This window comes from Thamnophis elegans, chromosome 2 (assembly GCF_009769535.1).
Source record: "Thamnophis elegans isolate rThaEle1 chromosome 2, rThaEle1.pri, whole genome shotgun sequence".
NCBI lineage: Eukaryota > Metazoa > Chordata > Lepidosauria > Squamata > Colubridae > Thamnophis > Thamnophis elegans.
Window position 1 is genome coordinate 25,610,212 of NC_045542.1, and position 16,742 is coordinate 25,626,953.

The 16,742-nt window shown below is 41.7% G+C and overlaps 1 protein-coding gene across 3 annotated transcripts in view; it reads right to left on the reverse strand.

Annotated features, from left to right (window-relative positions):
* The window catches only part of PRPF40B (pre-mRNA processing factor 40 homolog B), a 36,253-nt gene extending 19,828 nt beyond the window's left edge, over nt 1-16,425 (reverse strand). For all 3 annotated transcript variants that reach the window (XM_032209400.1, XM_032209399.1, XM_032209401.1), the window contains exons 1-11: nt 16,324-16,425; nt 9,323-9,409; nt 8,389-8,538; nt 8,223-8,303; nt 7,085-7,112; nt 6,453-6,478; nt 5,441-5,551; nt 4,166-4,286; nt 4,049-4,079; nt 3,364-3,525; nt 137-239 (exon numbers count right to left, since the gene is read on the reverse strand). In XM_032209400.1, coding sequence (XP_032065291.1) covers nt 137-239; nt 3,364-3,525; nt 4,049-4,079; nt 4,166-4,286; nt 5,441-5,551; nt 6,453-6,478; nt 7,085-7,112; nt 8,223-8,303; nt 8,389-8,538; nt 9,323-9,409; nt 16,324-16,326 — 903 coding nt within the window. In that variant the 5' untranslated portion in view covers nt 16,327-16,425. The remainder of the gene's footprint in view (nt 1-136; nt 240-3,363; nt 3,526-4,048; nt 4,080-4,165; nt 4,287-5,440; nt 5,552-6,452; nt 6,479-7,084; nt 7,113-8,222; nt 8,304-8,388; nt 8,539-9,322; nt 9,410-16,323) is intronic.
* Between the last annotated feature and the right edge of the window lie 317 nt (nt 16,426-16,742).

Here is a 16,742-nt window from a genome sequence, read left to right on the forward strand (position 1 = left end):
AGCACTCAAGACACAAAACTTCCCACCATTTCCCTGGCAGGCTAAGCGACGGGCATAAAGGAATGTTATCAAACTGGCTCCGATTCCTAGGAAGGCTCTTTAATTCATGTCCTCCTTTCCCTTCTCCAATTATTACCTTGTCTTTGAGCAGCTCCTTAAAAGCTTGTTTCGCTTCCTCTTTGTTGCTCCAGGCACTGCCACTGCCACGATCTTCTTCATCTCTCCGGAGGGGATCACAACTGCCCAAGGAAAAACAAAAGCATTTGGACAAAACGTGAAGTAAATCATCGATTGAGGTTTAACAATTCAACGAATTGCGGTGGCGTTGTCAGAAAGCACCCCCCAAAAAATGGACAAGAATACATACATGGCTGAAAAATATGATAAAACAGCATACAGATTTGAAACCAGAGACATTTTTGTTGGGCATTCTACCAGACAAGTATAATAAAGGGAATGTATATCTGATTTTACATGAATTGATTGTAGAGAGAATAGTATTTGCACAACAATGGAAAAGTGAAGAGATCCCAACAGATGAAGACTGATTAGAAAAATATTAGAATGTGCAGAAATGGGTAAGCTAACACTTACAATTAAGGAAAAGAAAGAAACTGAACATTTTTTTGACGTGACTTATTTTATCAATGGCTAGCTGACAAAAACAAGAGCTGGAAACAGGGAAATATATGAAAGGATCAGTGATATAAGGAAGATAGGTTAACTTGGTTAAACAAATATTATGATTATTATTACTATCAATATTAATATAATTGATATTAATGCAATGAATACTTTTGCAAACACTTTATTATTTCCTAAAATGATTTGTACACAGACAACATACTGTTCAATTGAAATTGGAATTTTTGTATGTTAAAAAATAGCATAAAAAATTATTACAAACCCCTCCCCCCAAATTCAACAGATTGCTGCTACGAATTCCAGGTGGACAGCGCAGCCTTCCCTACAGATAAATCAGCAGATAAATGGAGGGGAGTTCCATGTTTCTGCCTTTTCTACCATTCTGTTTGTTCTGCAACCGAGAGTTTGAAAACCTAGGCAGGCTTAGTCTAGCATTCCTCAAACTGATGCTTTCCCGATGGGTTGGAGTAGAGATCCCACTATCTGGTAGACCAGTACCTCTTAGCTTCTCTAAGACAGAGGTGGGTTCCTCCAGGTCCTGTCTGGAATGCCAGAAGAGGTTGTGAAAATCTGGTGTACCGGACTGGACTGGTAGTAATGGTGGCTTGGCCATGCCCCCGAACTTCCGTCAGAAACTTTTTTTTTAAGCCCTTTTCCCCTGCCGGTTTAGGCAAGGGAAAATAGGTTTTAAAAAGTAAAACAGGGGGGTGGGGGCAGAGAGAGGGAGGAAGGAAGGGAAGGGAGAAAGAAAAAGAAAGAAAAAGAAAGAAGGAATCTCACTTTTTAACCAGGATTTTCAAGTAGAAAAAAAATGCTGTTGCTTTAAATCGGAACTGAGCATGCCTTGCTGTGGAATTCTGGGAGTTGAAGTCCACAAATCTTAAGGTTGCCAAGGTTGCTTTGCTGGCTGTGGAATTCTGGGAGTTGAAGTCCACAAGTCTTAATGCTGCAAACTTTAAATTGAAACCTGCTTTAAATTGAAAAAGGAAGCTTGTAAAGTGACATTCAGCAGTTTGTTTCTGGGTCAACTGAACAACAAACTGGATAAAAAGTAGGATTCTTATATGGTTCTATGTTTTTGAAGTTTTATGGTTTGTGCAATATGGGCTTTGCGTTTCTAAAAGGGTTTGGATCATTCCCTGCTTGTGAATGGAGCCCAACTTTCTATAGGCTCATTATTTCATTATCTATCTGCCAGGCATGTGGAATGAGCCTTTCTGGGAGTAATTTTTTTTTTGGGGGGGGGGGGGGCAGAAGAGAGGAAAGAGAGAAAGAAAGGAAGGAAAATAGCACAGCAATTTAGGGCTAGAAGGCTACTCAGAGGTCATCTAGTCCAACCCCCTGCTGCAGCAGGAAACCTTACATTGTCTGGATTATTTTGGTGCCTCTAACAGAGAGGAAAATTGCCAGAAAGGAGAAGGAGTTTACTAGGACAAGGCTGCTATACAAAGGAAGGCAGAGATCGTCCTTGACTTATGACTACAATTGAGCCCAAAATTTTGGTTTCTAAGCAAAAGAGTTAAGTGAGTTTCATCATATTTTACCCAACCCATGACATCTCCTGGTGAATGACATCAAGTTGGCCATGCCCACCATCACATGACTGCTGAGCCACGCCCACAGAATAGGCCACACTCATAGAATAGGTAGTAAAAAACCCCACCACTGCTCTAAGATGTGTGGACTTCAACTCGCAGAATCCTATATATTTTACATCCTTTTTTTTACATATGCGATACAGGTAGTTCTTGACTTATAACCAGAACCCAGCCCAACATTTATGTTGTTAAGTGAGACATCTGTTAAGTGAGTTTCACCCCATTTCACGACCTTTCTTGCCACAGTGTAAATCACTGCAGTGGTTAAGTTAGTCACACGGTTGTTAAGTGAATCTGGCTTCTCGAGTGACTGCTTATCGGAAGGTCGAGAAAGGGGATCACACAACCCAGGACGCTGCAACAGTCATGAATATGAGTCGGTTGACAAGCATCTGAGATCATGCGACCATGGGGATGCTGCAATGGCCAGAAGTGTGGGAAATGGTCATATATCACTTTTTTCAATTTTTTTAATGGTCACTAAATGAACTGTTGTAAGTCGAGGACTACCTGTATTTCTATGACCTATATCTTTTTAACTTGCTCAGTGTTGAACGTTATGTCTACTAGCTGATAACACGGCATTGCGCGGATATTTATTTAGAGGGGGAAAATGTCCGGACCAAACATAATTTCTAATGTTGGATTTACCCCCTACTAGAGGGAGCCTCCTTGTAGAGTACTGTGAAGCCGTTACCATGGCAACTCCACTGCGCTGTACAGTAGAAGCCAGCAGGGCAGCAAGGCACAATAGGCTGCATCTTAACAGAACCCCCCCCCCCCCCCGAGAGGTGTTAGAGGTATCTTACCCCCACTGTATTTGTTTCCCGGGACTAAGTCATATGTGTACCAAGTTTGGTTGAAATTGCTCAAGGCGTTCCAGAGTTATGCTGGAACATACACACACACACAGCCATTTATATATATATAGATGAAACTTGAAGGTGCTTCTGACACAAATGAAGAAAAAACTCCCAGAATTCCCCATGCGGGCTGGATAATTCTGGGAGTTGAAGTCCACAGATCTTAAGAGTGGCTAAGATTGAAAAACGTTGTGTTAGAAAGCTAGTGATTGCCTGGCTAGAGATCTTCCCTCTGCTGTCCCCTCTTCTTGAATTACCTGCTTGTGACCTCCTCCTCAACAGCAGCTGGGACTCCCTCAGTCCCTGGGGTCTCTTCAACACCCCCAGTGCCTTCTGTGTCTGAGGTGGCCGCGGAAGACGGGGTGGGACTGGCAGGGCCCAACAATGGCGGCTCCTGTTGCTGAGGTAGGTGCTGCCTCCTGGGAAGAAAGAAGATGGCAGTTATGAATATTTTGCAGCAGCAGAATAATACAAGCCCGATTTATTGCACAGTTTAGACAACTTTCCACACAATGGCTTCCAGCTGGCTCCATCTCATCAAGAAAGAAAAATGAGAGAAAGGACATAGGACCAGTCTCAACCAGTCCAAACCCCACTCTGCCCCTTTTTGAGATTCTGCGTTTCCATGGGGATGCTGAGCATTTTTCAGTTTCTTGCCACCATCAAGGAGAATTAGAAACAGAAATTTTATTTGCAAGCAAAGTGGCAAAGGTCAAGTTTTCTGAAGGTTTCGTAACCCAGATGCCAGGTTCAGCGGATCTTCCAGAGAGATGAATCAACACCTAGGGAGGCTTGGAAGAAAAAGGAAGTCCTCTGCCCTGCCACTGCTCACTCCGTGCCCATCTCTCATGGGACAATCCCTGCTGGGTAAGGCCTGCCTTTTCTCCTGCCCAGCCAGCTCTTTTGAGCTCTTCTTGATGCAATCTGTTTCTGGGAACTTACTCTGCTTCCTCCTCTTCCTCCTTCATCAATGCTGAAAAACAAAGATAGGAAATGGTCATCAGAGGAAGATTGCGGGAAGCAGGACCCCACCCTAGATTTGATCCTGGAGACCCTCACCTTCAATGTCATCCAGCTCTCGTGGCCTGGTCCAGCGTGACTCCTTGCTCTGAGTGTTGTAGTAATAGGATTTCCCAGTTTCTGAGCGATACTCACGCCAAGGACAGCGCGACAGCAATATCTGCAGAAGGAAAAAAGGACAGTCTTAGCAAGTGTAGTGTAGTGTAGTGTAGTGTGTGTGTGTGTATATTGTAGGGTAAAGATCCGCAACTTTTTCCCCTTTTCTGACCTATTATACACTGATGGACCAATCTGTACCTATAATCAAGCTTGCCTGTCTCAGTGAATGAACTGATTCTTTTTCTGCATTCATATAATACCCTGAAATCATAAGTTCATCAAATGCCTGAAATGTTTAACTGTAAAAGCCTTCTTTTCTGTTAGCCCTCATTTGGTTGTGAAGCCAAAAGCTGCAGTTATATCCTGTGCCTTAAAACCCACTTGGTTGTGTGCTTGAGAAACTGAATTTTGAGTGAGAACCAATTACACTTACTAAGGAGTTATTTTGCTAATGGTCATGCAATTTTTTTTTCTTTTAATAGTTCAACCATTCTTTCCTCACTTGGAGGTAAGTCTTGATACATCTTGTGCCACTGCCGTGACGACGTGAGTTTGACACCCCTATTCTAAAGCAGCTTATCTGGTTCACATCCAGCCGATGGAAGCAAGTCCTGTAGTCAACAAATTCTCCCAGATTCCATGGAATAATCTAAGAGAATTTGATGAGCATGGTTAGACTTGAAAGAGATCCTAACCCTATCAACTGCTGAATGTTGGAATTGCGACCTCCCTGACAGATGGTTGCCCAGGTTCCAATTAGCTCCCCACAATGAAATAGAATCCATCATGATCCATGGAGACTGTTTCATGCAGAAGCAACTCAGTGCTGGTAGAAAATTTCCCCCAAACATTGATTGAGATCAACTCCCTTGTAAATTTTACCTGCTGGTTCTGGCCTTCTCTTCTGGAACAGGCAACAAACCTCTTCAATCTTTAATCCTATGTATCCCATATCCCTAAATCTTCTCCATGCTATCCACTCTTCCTCTGAGTGCCTGTTTTACAGTGCTTTATCAGCCTGATCATTTCCTAGGTTTATTCTTAGGGTTATGACTCCAACCCTACTTTTTAGGAGAAAAACCAGAGGGGATTGTTGCCTGGGATGGCATGCCTTTCAGTTATCAGAGATCCAATACATGTCAACAAGAGCAGTGGGGAGGAGTGGAAATCAATGTTTAAGTTGCTCAGCAACTAAGCATAGAAAACAACTCTCACCTCCGCCTTAGACTTAAGTTCATCTGGCTTTTCCCAACTTGATTGTTTGGTTTCAGCATTATAATAATAGATCCGCCCATCAGGGGCTTTATGCTCACTCCATGCTGGCTTCTGTAAAGAAAATTCAAACCAAATTAAATCAAGTTGAGATCCAATTGGGCAAATATCCACAATCCCCCCTCCCGCATCCCAAACAGACATTGATTCAGAGAAGAGAAATCACTATATTCTGTGAATCACAGCGTTTACTTCCAATGAAAGCATAAAAGCAAAAAAGGCAGCTTTGTAGCTTTTATGAAGTTGTGTCAGCAACATCTAAAGAAAATCTCCTTTTTTTCTTTGGAGGGGAGATATTTAAGGAAGGTTAATATGAAACTTTTCCCACTGTCTAAGTATAAAGATGGAAAAGTCAGCATCTGGATCTTCATAGAAGATGTTTTAGTGCTTAATCTTATATTCCTACTAGTCATCCTGCCCCAATTTGGTAGCACCTTTAGATCTGCTATCCCACCTGGCATGTCCTTAATCCACACACCCCCACAATTAAGGGCCCTGCCTATTGGGACAGTGGGAGTGGCAAAAGACAGAAAAGAAAATCTAGAGTATGAGAAAGACAGAAAGGCTAGATCAAAACCACAAAGAGTACCAACACATGCCTAGTGTCTAAACTAAAAGCACAATTTAGGACTTCCTTCCTTCCAGTCATTTTCAATTGTAGGTAAACAGTTCAACCTACCCCTGCTTTTGGTTTTACATAGATTGTTCAATGGTTAGCTTTACAGAACAGATGAGGCCAATAAATACTTGGGACTTACGGCATTGGGTGAACCCAATCAATTTCAAGTAAAGTTAAACAAACTACGTACGTTTTGTATATCTCCATATTAAAAAAAATAGGTGTTACCCCATACTTTGAAGAGCTATGTATTATTTTGAAAACCTCATGATGCATTTAATTCCTCACATAACTCCTTAACTCCACATCTAGGAAATCATTTGTGCAGATACTCACCACAGATGCTGCTTGAGTCACTGTGGCTAGAAAATAAGAACAGAAAAGTGGAGCAGTTGTGGTCAGGGATCACTCAAAGAAGAGACCCTACTGTCCTCCAAGGAAGCAACAGGTACCAGGGAGAGCAAATAGGGCAAACATAAGATCTTAAGATGAACTTGTTGGGTCGGGCCAATGGCGTATTTAGTCCAACTTTTTGGTCCAGAAATGCCAAGCTGATGCCTCCAGAACGCAGGGTTTCACTGGGCTCTTATTGTATGAGAGGCAATTAGGATGGTTCATTTGGAATGGAAGAGGATGGTATATCTTGGAATTCACAGTATCACTGACACAAAACACAAACTGGAATGATAAATGTGGTTGCAATAAAGAACCAGCTCATGTGGTGTTGCCAAGACCTACCTCTCTTCTCCATTCAGAACTTTAAAAGTTGTACAAGGGTGAGAAACTCAATTGATGCAGCCTAACAAGGACAGTACCTGCAGACATTCAGTCAAGTATGCAAAGATAAAAAGGCCCAAATTTCTATTGCTGGGGGAAACATGGCATGATTCTCGCACCAGATTTAATAAGCATCTCTTGAACTAGGTCACACCAAAACTATATTTAAATAAATCCCTGAAGATACTCACTGTTAGATGGGTCAGTAACAGGAGCTGCCTGTCAAAGAAAAAGTTAAATTCTGATGAAGTAGCTTCATCTTATTTTTTCTTTTTCTTATTTTTCCTTCAATTCCTTATACTGGTGCTGGCCATGTTCAGTCTTTCTCTATTGCACTTTGCTTTATTTATTCATGTTAACTTTAAATAACTAAAGTAAAGTTTTATGTCAATTCGTTGGTTAACTTTATTATGGCCACTCGTTTTATGCAATTATAGAATGTTAGAAAATACAAATTAAAATGCATAGATGTTTCCTAAAATCAATGGAAGAGTTTAGTATAATACCATAAATGGAAAACAATTAAACCACCTAAAATCAAAACTAATGAACTATTTTTCCATTCAAATGAATTAACTAGTTAAAGAACCTAAATACTAGAAGTAGAATTTTACAGCAACAACTGTAATATATTTATCAGACTGTAAGCTGTGATCTCAAGTAGCTCACAATTAAAAACTCAATAAAAACAACTAGAGAAAATACATATTTGGGGAAAGGGCAACTCCTGCCACCCAATTTCAACAATCCCTCATGAGTCAAGGGGACTGCAAAATACACTTTGGCCTATTGCCATTTTGGAAAGCCAAATTTTCAAATGCTTTTTTTAAAGCACAACAGGAAGGAGGTCAAACAGACCTCTGGAAGGATGGTATACTGGAATGAATGCATGAACAAATGAACAAACAAATGAATGACAAAGAAAATATCATTCTCTCTTCAAGCTGTTTGGGGGATTTTGGTCTGCGAGTTTGTAAAACAGAAATAGGGTCTTTCATCATTCTCTCCATGGTGTAGGTTAGGGTTTTGGGGTATTGTGGTTTTGCAACAACTGGAGGACCATAATCCTAGTGCATGCCTGTTTCCTACCATGTTCAAGTGATGCTAAAGCTCAAACAGCTATGCTTACTTCTCTGCACTGAAGGCCACACCTTGATCACTTCATCATCCATCAACTGGGTGTGCTCAACCAAGTGGTTAAAGACCATCATGTATCCATTTCCAAATTAAAGAAGGAGCCCTGTTATGAAGGCCATTGCAGTATGTATGCAAGCTCTTGTGCCACACCCTATTCTAATTCCCTAAACCACTGTCCTTTCTGACACTCACTCCTCCAGAAACAGGAATAGGCCCAGCTGGCACCCCTGGCATGATCATCCCAGACAGCATTGGTGGCACCATCGTGGGCATCTAGAGACAAAAGAGAAGATCAAGCCATTATACATATTGCAAACTGGAGGAACAAAAGGTAAAGACAAACATGAACCAGCACTACCTGACCCAGGGGTGGTGGTCCAGGCATAGGTTGAATCATAGGGGGAGGTGGCATCATGCCAGGGGGCATAGGCGGCATAGGAGGTGGCCGTGGTCCCATTGGGGGCATTCCCATGGGTGGAAATGGTGGTGGGATCCCAGGAGGAGGCATCTAGGAAAAAGAAAAGAAACACATATACCTGTGCCCAAAGCAGAATATATTCTGGGCCAACCACAGACAAAGTCTCAATCCAGCAGCATCACACTTCGAGAAGGAAAGGATGCTGGTATGCCCAACATTAGATTTTTATAATCCTACCTCAGTTATGTGCAACTGACATATTAGATAATGATCCCAAAGCTACAATTTACCTTTACAAGCTAATCTGTAGATTACGGCCACTTAAATTCATGGAGTGGACCAGAGGTAGGCTGCACCACAGTAATTAATGTCCCAATAAATACACACAACTTCTTTGCTTCCCTTCCATCTGCTGAATTTAGATCACAAATTAAATAAATAAATTCCTTGGAAATAATAAAACATTCAAATGAAATCCCCATGTCGTAGGAAGAATGAATTTATTGATGTAATGTCTATTGCATGAGTAATAATTAAGATCTAGATTTTATTTTTGAGGTAGTCCTCTAATTTCACGTTTCATCTTTTTTTAGCTTGGTTATTTTTATTTTATAACAGCACCTAGAAAATATAGAAAAAATTGACTTGGCTGCTTCCAAACATAGCAGAAGGCATTTCTGATCCAACTTCAGGTGCAGAAGCCACGAGCTTTCAACTCTCAAAACTGGAACCCAATCAAAACATGCTTCAGGCTCACTCCCATTTCTCCAGGCATTGCAACCATATAACATAGAATAGACCAATGACACCCCTTATATTTCCATAAAAACATTTAGCATACTGTTAAATACAACTTGCATTATGGTGAACTTACAAATGGAGGGGGTAGAATTGGTGGTGGTGGTCGTGAGGCTGAAGGAAAAGGAGCTGGCTGCCCAGGACTGCCTGAATCTGGAGTTGACTGCAAGCATAAATACATAATAAAAGTATGAGTGGAGGTGGAAGGGAAGAATAATTAATGAGTTAAGAAAGGCAAAGTCAACTGAGATGTAAAACAGTGGATGTTGGGGTTTGAGTAGAGAAAATCTCCATTTAGCTCTGAAGTTGACTGATGCTTTGAAGATATCCCATTCTTGATGAGAATGATGAGAGTTGTAGTTCAGCTGCCTGGAAGGAATCAAGATGGAGAAACCAAAGCTAATTTCACTTATATTTTTTTTTAAAAAAAACCTTAAATGCTTTAGCAGAACTATAGTGAGACACAATGGTACCTCGGTACTCATCATTAATTGGTTCAGGGAGGCGCTCAATGAATACCAAAACCGGTGAGTATCAATTACATTTTTCCCATAAGGAATAATGTAGTGAGTCACAAGGCAGCCAACATTGACAAGTTCTAGCTTATGCATTGAGTACCAAACAAACGATGAGTATCGGGACAAATTTTTCATATCAAAATGCTTTGAGTACCAAATTTGATGAGTTTCAAAGCAGTTGAGTATCAAGGTACTACTGTATTCCAAATCCTTGAGTTCAACCATCATTTCCCCAAGCCTATATCCAAGAATTCTATTGACAGGAACTTCAAGAGTCCAATTGCACCAGTTCAGATATCTTGTGCAAGTGGATGGTAGTGTTTGGTAAGGGTTGTACACCCACTTGCGTCCCTCCAGTATTTATTCCCCAAATACAGAAATTAACATCAACCCCATGAAGCCAAAGGGAAAAATTAATAGGAAAAAACTCTGTAAATTGCTGTTCTCTAGTGCAAGTATGAATACAAATTGGTAAATGCTGGGTCAGACCAAAACTTCACCTGGTCTAGTATCCTGCAGCTTTCAGTGACTTGACAGAAGGCTTCATAAATGGACATATCTTTTCTCTTGGCTTGGTTTCAGTATCTGGCAATCATGCTTCCGTTCTACTGAAGAATCTCTTAGCTATTATGAGTAACAGCCACTGGTATGTCTTTTTCTCCCTCAATTTGTCTGATGCAATAGTTGGGAACTAGAAAGCCTCCTGCAGTCTATTCCTATCAACCCACACACTGCATTGACTGAGGTGGACAGAATTATAGCTCAACATTGTCAAGCACCCACTAGTTCTCCATGTCCCATCTCCTAAACACAAATAAAATCATATAAACATGAGTATCTTTTTTTTTTTTAAATATATTTTATTCATTTTTCACATTCCATTTGCAGTCACTTATATACAGGGTATTTACTATAAGAAAAGAAAAAAAAAGGGGGGGGGGAAAACGAACAAATAAAAAGGAAACACAACTCATCATTCACAACCCCACCTAACCCTTCCATCCTCCATACACCCCATCTAGCCCCTCCAACTTTCCTTTCTCCCTCTAACACTCCCCTCCTACTTCCCTTTCCCCTCAAACCTTCCTTCTCCCCTTACTCCCCAGACACCCTCCTTACATTCCCCTTACTCCTTCCTTACTTCTCCCTCTTCTGTCCCTCTACCTCCCTCCTTGGTGTATGCCTTTATTCGAGTGTTGTTTGATCTGAAAATGAACCAAGGAAAAAAGGAAAAAAGAAAAAAAAAAAGAAAAAAAAAAAAGAGCCACCGTATATAAATACATTCTTGTTCTTATTAAGACTATATTAACACCCCCCACCCCCCCACCCCCACAAATCCCCATCCCTAATCCTCCCGACTTCCCAGGGCCCACACCTGGCACTACCTTCTGTCTAAAATATCTTGTATACATATGGATTAAAAAATAAAAGTAATATGTCAAAAGAAGGAAAACCAGAAAAAAAAAAGAAGAGAGAAAAGAAAAGAAAAAAGAAAAGAAAAAGAAACCACTCTTTATGTTGATCTCAGCCCCCCATCTTTATCTATGCTTAGATAGTATAAATCATTCTATCTATATTTTATTCTCGTCTCTTACTTCTTTGCTATTTACCCCAACCTTCTGTAGACTCTCCCGTTCCTCTTCCTAAACCTCATAATCCCTTCCGATAAAATTTAAGCAACGTGATTCATGCCACATATTCAAATATGACTTTACAGAAGAGTAGTCAAACTTTCCCTTCTAGTAAAATTTAAACAGCGTAAATGATCTTTCTTAACCTCCTTTTCAAACAGTAATTCAAAATGATCTAGCCAAGCTTCCCCTTCTTAGTAAAATTAAGCAGCGTAGATCAAATATTACTTTACACAGAAATCAATTTCTATCTTAAGATAATTCCAACCGACTTTCTCTTCTAATAGGATTTAAATAACGTAGTTCATTCCACATGCATTTTACCCTCATCCCTTACTTATCTGATATTTACCACTATCAAATTTATACTAGCATTTATTTAAAATCTAACTCAAAGCAATTTCAACCAACTTTCCCTTCTAATAAAAGTTAAATAGCATGGATCATTCCACATATTCAAATAATACTTTCAGCAAGAGTCAGTTAACCTTCTGTTTTAAAGTAGTCCCTTCTAACAAAGTTTAAACAACATAAGTCATTCCGCATTCTTTTTACACTTATCATAAGATAATCCCAACCGACTTTCTGTTCTAATAAGCTTTAAACAACGTAAATCATTCCACATATATTTTACCCTCATCCCTTGCTTGTCAGATGTTTACCACTATCAAATTTATGCTAACGTTAATTTAAAATCTAGCTCAAAGTAGTTTCACCCAGCTTTCCCTTCTAATAAGAAATAGTCCGCTTTTTCTACCGGAGAGAGGTCTCAAACCCCCATTCAGTCCTCAACTTTGACAAATATTTTGAAATGTCTAAATTCTCAATCTCCGTTTTTCTGCTTCTCCGAGGGAGGGAAGGCTACCCCCTCCATCTTGCAACCACATGGCCTGCCGTTTGCCTTCTCCTTCCGCTTGTCTCTCCTCTCTTCCAAGCGAGTCAGGGAGTCCCGCCTTCAGAATCCTGCAATAGAAATCTTGAGCCTCCGAAACAGAGTTAAGACGAAATCTTTGATTCTCAAATGTAACCGTGATACCGGCAGGGGCCTCCCATCTGTATCGAATCTGTTGACTCCTAAGCTCCTTAGTTAAAAAGGTGTAGTCCCTTCTTGCTTTCAGGATCTGGAAAGGAATATCTTTGAAGACAATCAGGTTTTGGCCATCAACTTGGGGACTGTTATTATGAAACTTTTGCACAATCGCATTTCTAGATTCTTTTGTAGAAAAATATATAATTATGTCCCTCGGGAGCTGTCGCTGTTCCGCTATCAATGAGTTCTGGCGATAGATTTTCCGAATCTGCCAATCAAAGTTAAGTCCCGGACTTCCCACCGCATGGCTGAAGGCTTCAGCAAATGTCTGTTTCAAATTCTCTTGCTCCTTTTCACGGAATCCTCTAACTCTTATTGCAAATGCCTTCCTATTAAGATTTATCATCATAAGCTGATTTTCAGTGTCTGTAATTTTTTGTTGTAAAATTTGAATATTGGTAGTCAAATTAAAATTAGCCTTCTCCAAACTTTCCAATTTGTTCTCTATTTCAGCAGAGTAATCTGACAGGGCAGACACGGCTACAAACGTGTTCGCCTTCATTTGATTAACTTTAGACTTTAACTCATCATAAAGTTCCAATACAAATCCCTTAATTTCTTGTTTAAAAGCATTAAACATTTTAAAGAAATATTCCTGTGTTAAAAATTCTCCAGTAGAGGGCATAGGAGACAAAGGCTGTGGTTCCAGTAAAAAATCTTTAAATTCTTTAGACACATTTGTAGCAAGACGCTTCTTTGACCTGGGTGCCATCATAAATAAACAAGTAAGCAGCGCTTTGCTCCCCTCTATTCCCAAAGAAGAAGAGTTTATTTTGTTAAGGAGCGGTCTGCAGGGAGGTAAAACCGGCTAAGTACATCCAGTATCAATCATCCACGGAGAGAAATCGCCATTTTGAAGTCTATTTAGACAAAGAAGTCTCTAACAGATGGTGCTGGTATTTAAGATAGTAATAAAAGCATAAATCTCACAGGGGTGGGACCCGCCCGTATCAATTCTATCTTGAAAAAACTTTGTTTTGTCCTGGGGGGGGCTAGCCTGTCTGGGGCTGCCAAAAAAAAAGGCAGCTGAGAAGAAATGGCTGGAGATAAAAGCTCCGCTCCGGCTGGATCTAATCTTTATCCACAGCCAAAAAGAGAAAAAGGCTGTGGCTTCCGAATAGACCCTCACCTACAGAGCAACTCCCTGCCCCTTTTTTTGCCAAAAAGGGGTGCTATCTATGATCTTATTTAGATATACAGACCAGATCTCTGAGGAGCTCGGTGGAGCCCTCCTCGGCAACAGGCCACGCCCCCAGGAAGTCCATGAGTATCTTTATATCTCATAGAAGTGCATTCTTTGTAATCTAGATTAGGGGAGAATGCCTTCATTCTACCATGTTCTTAAACCTAGTGTTCAGTGAATCATTTCAAGTTCTCATATCTCATTTGACAAATATGTACTTCAGATATCTCAACTGTAATTCCATATTCAATAAATGTCCTTGATGGCTAGCCTTAGGGACACTGCAATCCAACAGCTGGCGGGGGGGAGGTGTCAAAGATTTCCCACCTCTGGGTCAGGTGGCTTCATAAGAAAAGAGATGTCCAGGCCTACCCCATTATCCCTCTCCTTGGACATTTTGTTCATAAACATGGTTTTTCATAAATACATTTTACCCTGGAAAATATTCTAGCTTACTGGGGGCCTTTTTCTACATGTTGTGCACTAATTATATTTTGGAAGCAAGCTAAATTAAAAAGTATATATATAGAGAGAAAAAGAGCAGGTTCCAGGAAATCTTCAAAAATTGACAGTCTTACTATTTTTAATAAAATAGAAATGGGATAAAATTAAATAAAGGCAATTACATTAACTATTCTATTTAAACAATTTTAAAATAATTTACATTAAAGTAAATAATATTTCCTGGAACTGCAGATCTTACTAGAATACCAACTCTTGTTTACTTCTCAAAGACCAAGCATAGCTCTTGGCCTTCAAAATAAGTTACGGACAGTATACATTAGGCTAGACAAGAATTTGGTGGTAAACTAGAATTATTTTGACACACAAAAAATTGTACTTTGATGTCTTACTGATTGAGGAATGATGAAATGTTTGTTTTAAAAGAAATAAAACTTTTGAACCTAAAAAAAAAAAAAGTTACGGACACACCCCTGCTTTAAACAAAGCAAAAAAAATAGTAGATAGATAGTTGTAAGATGTTATATATATTGGGATGAACAACCATGGCTGCCTATTTGGATACAGTATTAATTAAGTCCAGTGGTTCTCAACCAGTTGGGTCGGGACCCCTTTGGGGGTCAAATGACCCTTTCACAGGGGTCGCCTAAGACCATCGGAAAACACATATTTTCGATGGTCTTAGGAACCGAGACACCAATTTTATGGTTGAGGGTCACCACAACATGAGGAACTGTATTAAAGGGTCGCGGCATTGGGAAGATTGAGAGTCTATTTGGGTTAAGCCAAGGTCCAATATTAGGAAAAAGCTGGGGGGGTGTTGCTTGAAATTAAAACCTAGAAAACTGCTTTATAGAGGCTAAGATTCTTGGCCCTTCCAGCCAATTTATCATTTTTTCCCTGCTTTATTTGGAGAATGCAGTTTCTACAGGCAACCAGATGTTTCTCTGCTGAACAATCTCACGAACAACCCTCAGAATTCATCTATGGCCAGACTAGGATTCACACAGGTTTTAAAATATCTAGAATGGTACATTTAAACAAAACATCCGGGAGAATTTATTTCCATGCATTTTCAACTCCCTCTTATCTTAATAATACTCTCTCTCTCTCTCCAAAAGCTGTTCTGAAAATTCAGTCCACTCCTTCACATGGCGTTTTAGATTAGCCTGTGAGGAACAGTCTTCTTTAATGCATGCATCAAGTTATACAGTTCACATAGATACAGCCATGTCTATGTCTCTGTATCTGCAAATTCTTTTATACTAAACATACAACCACACACTTTCATATGGCCCTACTTTGATGTACATGTTTAAATACATGCACATGTGCAAAAAAAACACCACATTCATATGGTTTTGCACATCTGTGCCTCTTAGGCAGTGTCTCTTGCCCATGCAGCATGCAGTCTTGATTGTGTGATTATTAAATGGGTACATTCCCACGCCTCTAATTTACTCCCATGTGCCCCCTCCTCCTGGGGTTGAGGTGTCTGTGGGTGGTTGAAGATACAGAGAAGAAAACTGACAAAATGCAGTCCATTCCGTAGACTGAGAGCTGAGATCCATGCTGGCCTGGAAGGGGGGGGGGGGGAGGCTGCCTCAACTCAGCCTAATTTATCCTCAATGCTCAAGGGACGTTGGAATAAGAAAAGGCAGGCCAGCTACACTTCGCGCGTGGAGGTGCGCGTATTCCTCCCCACAGCTGCAGGCGGCTGCTTATGAATGCCTCGGTTTCGAGCTGGAGGTTTCTGCAATTTCTCCGCACGGCGCACATCTCTCTCCCTCTCTCCATCCGTTTGCGAAAACTGGGAGTTTGCAGCCTCCCCCGCTGCCCATCTTCATCCCTGACCCCGGAGTCCCGGCGGGGGGGGGGAGGCAAGAACCCCCGTTTACACGCGGCCCGCCACAACCCCGAAGCACGGAGGACTCCATCGAAGGAGCGGGATGGGGACAGAAGGGGCGAGAAGGGAGGGGGGGCGCGGCACGAGGGCTTCTCCATCCGGGCAGCGAATCGGGAGACAAGCGGCCCGCGGACGAAAGTGCACGCCTCCCCCCCCCCCACCCCACTCCTCCCTCGCAGGCCTGGACCGTGCCACACGCGCGCCCCTCCGCCCCCCGAACCGATCTCCGCCCCGGATCTTCGGGGGAGGGTGGGGGGGTGTTGCAAGAACAAAGCGGCAGACATTACCATGGCTGAGCCTCGGATCAGCTGGGCGTGCAGCTCGGCTAGCTCAGCCCACCCGGCAGTAAGGGCGCTCGCGATTGGAGGAGGCAGGAGAGCGAAGCGGGCCAGCCGGGAGAAGCCTTCCCCGCCAAGCCCGGGTCTCGCGGAGGGTGCGCGAGCTCGGATGGAGGAGGGGGTGGCGGGGGTAAGGGAGGGCATGCCGGCCGGCGCCTCGGCCAACCTGAGCCTTTTTTTCTCCTCTGCAACACGACCTTTCGGCTACGTCGAGAGGCACCCTAACCTTGGATAAAAGCTGGGCAGAAGGCATGCCTCTGAGCATGTGCAGAGGAACCGCCTCTCCTCACCACTCTGCCCCCCTCCCTCCCTCCCCCATACTGTTAAATTACCGGAGTCTCTTGACTTGCTCAGAATGGGCCTTCCCG